At 64.7% G+C, this 4555-nt stretch overlaps 1 protein-coding gene across 1 annotated transcript in view; it reads right to left on the reverse strand.

Annotated features, from left to right (window-relative positions):
- Positions 1–4168: 4168 nt before the first annotated feature.
- The window catches only part of DNAH2 (dynein axonemal heavy chain 2), an 84094-nt gene continuing 83707 nt past the window's right edge, over positions 4169–4555 (reverse strand). The window contains 1 exon segment of the mRNA XM_077746745.1: positions 4169–4490. Within this exon segment, the coding sequence (XP_077602871.1) occupies positions 4336–4490 (155 nt within the window). The 3' untranslated portion in view covers positions 4169–4335.

Consider the following 4555-nt stretch of genomic DNA (forward strand, 5'->3'; position numbering starts at 1 on the left):
GATCTGTAGAGTCCCTTTGCAAAATTGAAAGGCTCCAGACAACACGGGAGGGGACTGGGGTCTTGCTTAAAAAATCAAGAACCACAATACAATTATTTTATTTTCACGGCCAGAGGAATAGTCTTAGCTGTTTCTTCTCCAAGAGGGGGAAAAAAAATAATCCTAAAGAAAGCAATACAAATCTGACTAAAGCCCTCATCAAATAAAAAGCACAANCACAACTACAATCACAAAAATCCTAACTATCACGACTTAACCACAATAATGAGCATTTTATAACAAGCGTTCATTCAGTATTTATTCTGCACCCGGCACTGTGCTAAGTGCTTTGCATAAATTATCTCATTGCCCCCCCCCCCAACTGCCTAGAAGGTATGTATTGATATTTAAATTTCCAGATGAGGAATATGAGGCTCAGGGAGGTTGTGACCTTTCCAAGTCCCGATAGCCACTAAGTGGCAGAGCCGGGAACAGAATCCGGGACTGACCTGACAGCCCAAGCTCTAAAGCACTTTAACAGAAAAACCGATTTTTTTCCTAAGATCGTGACCAAACCCGGGGACTCAACTCAGGAGGGAAGGGCAGTCATCACTATCACCCGGGTCCCCCTCCCTCAGGAAAGTGACCCACCCACCTACGCAGAAAAAAAGACCTGTACTTTGCAGTCTACCACCGTGTCCTGACCCTTCTCGGCACTGGTGGGGTGTCACTAATTGCGATCGGAGACGGGCTGCTGTCCGCAGAACGCCCCAAACCACACACAGCTCTCCTCCTGGGAGTAGCTATCTGGCGACCACTCCCACTTCAACTCAAAATGGGGAGGGGGGCCAGAGGACACTTAGCCGTGCAGCAGGTGGGAAAGTAAAAAGAGTGCCGGGAGGCCCTTTCAAGGGGCGGAGGGGGCTGGGAAGGAAAGCTCTCCGGCCAGACCTGGGCAAAAGTGACCCCGGGTTCCCGGAGCCCAGCAAAGGGCCAAAGTCTTTGGGCCACACCACACCCGTGCCCCTCCCCCTCCCAAAACTCCAGCCCAGGGTTTCCCACCTGCAGGCTGCTAAGGCCAGGGGAAGGGAGAGGGGGAAAAGATGGCACGGGGTTGGAACTGGACTCGGGGCAGAGGTTGCGGGGGGAGGGGGAGGCGGAATGGAAAGGGGAGGAGGCCTCCGGCCTGGCCGCCGTCCCAGGGCACGTGCACTGGTGACATCATCCCAGGCCACCTCTAACACAGACCTTTGACCCCTAGGGGCGGAAAGGGGCCTTTGGCTAAGCTTCCTGGGAAAGAGCCTTAGGAATTCTGGGAACCCAAAAGGGAGAGGAGGGAAGGCACCCCCGGCGGCCTGCCTTTATCTCTTCTACCCCCCGGCCCGCTCCAGTCCCAGGGACTCGGGCTTCTCGGCTCCTCCTCCCCGCCTCCAGCCCTGACCTCCCAACCCACATTTCTGACGGAGTCCCGACACGCCTCTCGCAGATACTGTGCCTTCTGTCTCCCCGGCGAGATCTCAGGTGGGGGGCGGGAGGTGGCGGGGGGGGGCTCCGGGTCCCGCGGGGCTCCGTCTCCCATCTGCGGGATCCCCCGTGGCCCAGCCGGCCGCCAGCCGGAACCTGTCTGGGTCCCCAACTCTCCCGCCCCTCCCCGCGCCGTTCCAGGGCGGAGTCTGTGGAGTTGAAACCAGGACACGGCGAGAGGAAGAGTTATATAACCGGGAGAAGCCGAGAAGGACGAGTGGAGCCCGGGACGCACGGCCCGAGAGGAGCCCGGGGAAGTGCCAGAGCACGAGGGCGAGCGGGGAAGACACGTTAGGGACGCGAAGGGCTTAGGGTGCATCAAAGAGGAGGAATTCACGCGACGAAGGGGCGTGGTGGCCCGGCGGGAGTCACCCGGGCCGGCCGGGGCTTCCCCGCAGCGCCCTCCCGCGCCGCCGGCAGCAGCTGAGCGCGAGCTACGGAAGCCTCGGGAAGGGGCGCAGACCCCCCGTTCCGCTCCCCCCGGGGAGGCAACCTAAGCCGGAGCCCGGGAAGGCGCCGGCGGAGCAGAAGGGGCCGGAAACCACAGCTCCGCCCAGCCCACCTGGGAGAGTGGGGCGCCAGCTGGGGGTCGGTGGGAAGCAGGTAGCCCACCCCTCCCACGCAAGGCCGGGCAGCCGTGGCTGGAGACCCGGCGAGAGGGGACAGGCGGATCCAGACGCCCGGGTCCCGAGGGGCCGAGCAGCGCAGCCCGGGACTAGTTTGCAAACACACATTCAAACGCGGGGGGTTGGGGGCGGCGGCAGTGCGGCGAGCTGCGACTCGCCGCGCAGGCGCAGGGGGCTACCAGGGCGCGTGCGGAGGAGGGAGGGGGGTGGGCGCGAGCGTGTGGGAGTGCACGTGCGGGTCCCGAGCAGCTCCCCCCTCCCTTCCTCCTCCGCTCCCCCTCCCCTCTCCCTTTTCCTGTCGCTCTATAAAGCCTCCTCCACATTGGCTGCCAGGGCCCTGACGTCAAGGGCCTCCTCGGGAGCCGATTGGCCCGAAGCGTGAGCTCGGGAATCCGGCTCCAGAGGCTGGCTCTCCGGTTACTCCGGCAACGGGGCAAGCAACCCCGGGAGGGCGGCGGAGCGGCGCTCGGTGTGGCGCCTGGGCCCCGCCTCCCTCCGGACGACCGCCGAGCCCCCTTCTGCGGCAGCGCGGCTCGAGGCCTCCCCTCCGTCCTTCCCGGGCTCGTACTGTCCGGAGAACCAGGCGTCCTGCCCCGCAGCTGCCCCGCCCCCAGGTCACAGCCACAAGCCACAGCAGAGAGGAAGCGAATCTGCGTTGCTTAGTGACCAAGCCGCGTGCCCCCTCCCCACTATTTACCCCAGCGCGGGGAGGCGGAGACGGGAGTCCAGCCCCCTCCCCAGCCTCTGCCCTTCGCCCTCCCTCCCACGATTTCCTGTGAGGGGCCGAGATGACAGGAAGTCAGACGCCCACCTCGGCCCACCTTTCTCTCTGGCCGGGCGGGGGGCTTCAGCCGCTCCGCCGGCCACATTCCCCCCACCTCGTTCCCGGAGCTCGGGCTGCGCGTCTCGCCCTCGCCATCTCGTGGCTGCGCTGGGAAGGTCCTCGCGGAGCAGGGCCCGAGCCGGCCGAGGGCGAGGAGCATCCGAGTCGGGTAGTAGGAACAAGGAGGGGGGGCGGCGGGGTGCGTGGGCGCGAACGCTCCCGCGGGGAGGCTGGCTGCCGGCGCTCCTGGCGTGAGGGTCAAGGCCGAGGCGACGCACCTCACCGTGGGAGGAACTGGAGGGAGACCCGAAGTGGCCCCGGGACCGGAGACGCATCCCTGCTCGACCACACCCGACCTCAGAGGGCCATCGCCCTGGCCTCTCTGCAGACTCTGACCTTCAGTTCTGCCCTTCTGTTAGCGACTATCGCGCCTCGCCCCGACCTAGTGCTGCGGAGGGGAGTCCCGACCCCAGGGGGACTGCGAGCCCTCTCAAGCCCCTCTTGACCTCCGAACCCAAGGCTTCTGCCCGCCCGCCCGCTCTGTCCCCCACCCCGCCCTTCATTCTAGGGAACCCTGGTGTCCTGCGCCCCGATCTTCTTTCCAGTGCCTCTGCAGAGACCCAAACGTCCGTTCCCAGCTCTGCAAGTCCGGAGACTCGGGCGTCCCGCCCCCCTGCGCGGAGATGGTTTCCCTTTTCCAGACGCCCCCGCGGCCCCCCGTTACCTGGTTCTGGGGTGTCCCAGGTGCTCAGGCTCCCCAAGGTCTCCCAGGGGGTCGAGCGGCCCCCCCCTCTCCCAGGCCGGGGCTGGGGGGGCCGCTCCGCCCCAGGNCGCTCGCCTCGGCGCACGTGCCCAACAGGACGCCCGGTGCCGGGTGCCGGGTGCCGGGTGCCAGCTACCCGGCCCAGCCCCGGTCCCTGCCGGACGAACCCCTATTCCATTCGGATCACGCGCGTTTCCAAAATAAGCCCCGCCCCGCCCGCTCAAATCCAGCCCCGAGACTTAGCCACACCCGTGTTAGGCCCCACCGCCCTGCCCCCTCGTTCAAGGCCACACCTCCCGCTTCCCAAGCTCCTTTTCCCCGTCCAAAGCTGTCCCTCCGAGGGGTTCCCTTCCTCTGTAAGACCCGGGCTTCCTCTCTCCCCAAACCCCCCCCCCACCCCATTGAGAGGCTTAAGGCTTGTGGTTGCGGGCGTTTTACTGCTCTGAGCTCCGATGCAATCCTTCCACCTTTATTAAAGGCTAGCTATCTCCAGGGTCACGCGGCACAGTCAGTCACGGTCAAGGCCAGAGTGAAGTCCAGCCCTAGTCCCAAGTGCGTGATCAGTCTCGGCCTCCAGGGTCCCCGACCCTCCCTCAAGCGGGGAGGAAGACGAGGCCTCCTCAGCTGTCCAGGCTCATGAGTAGAGCGGTGCCCCTCTTGATCCAGTGATCGGATGTCATGGTCCCAGAGCGGAGGTCGATGCCGATGATGAAGGAGGCCCGGTCTGAGCTGCCCGCCCGGATGGGATAGTAATAGCAGGGACAGGAGTACGTGCCTGGAGGAGAGGAGAGGCGACGGAGTCAGAGCGCTGGGGCCTCTGGGGGAGCAGGAGCCGGGGTG

The sequence above is a fragment of the Crocuta crocuta genome, unplaced genomic scaffold (assembly GCF_008692635.1).
Source record: "Crocuta crocuta isolate KB4526 unplaced genomic scaffold, BGI_CrCroc_1.0 scaffold139, whole genome shotgun sequence".
Taxonomy (NCBI): Eukaryota; Metazoa; Chordata; class Mammalia; order Carnivora; family Hyaenidae; genus Crocuta; species Crocuta crocuta.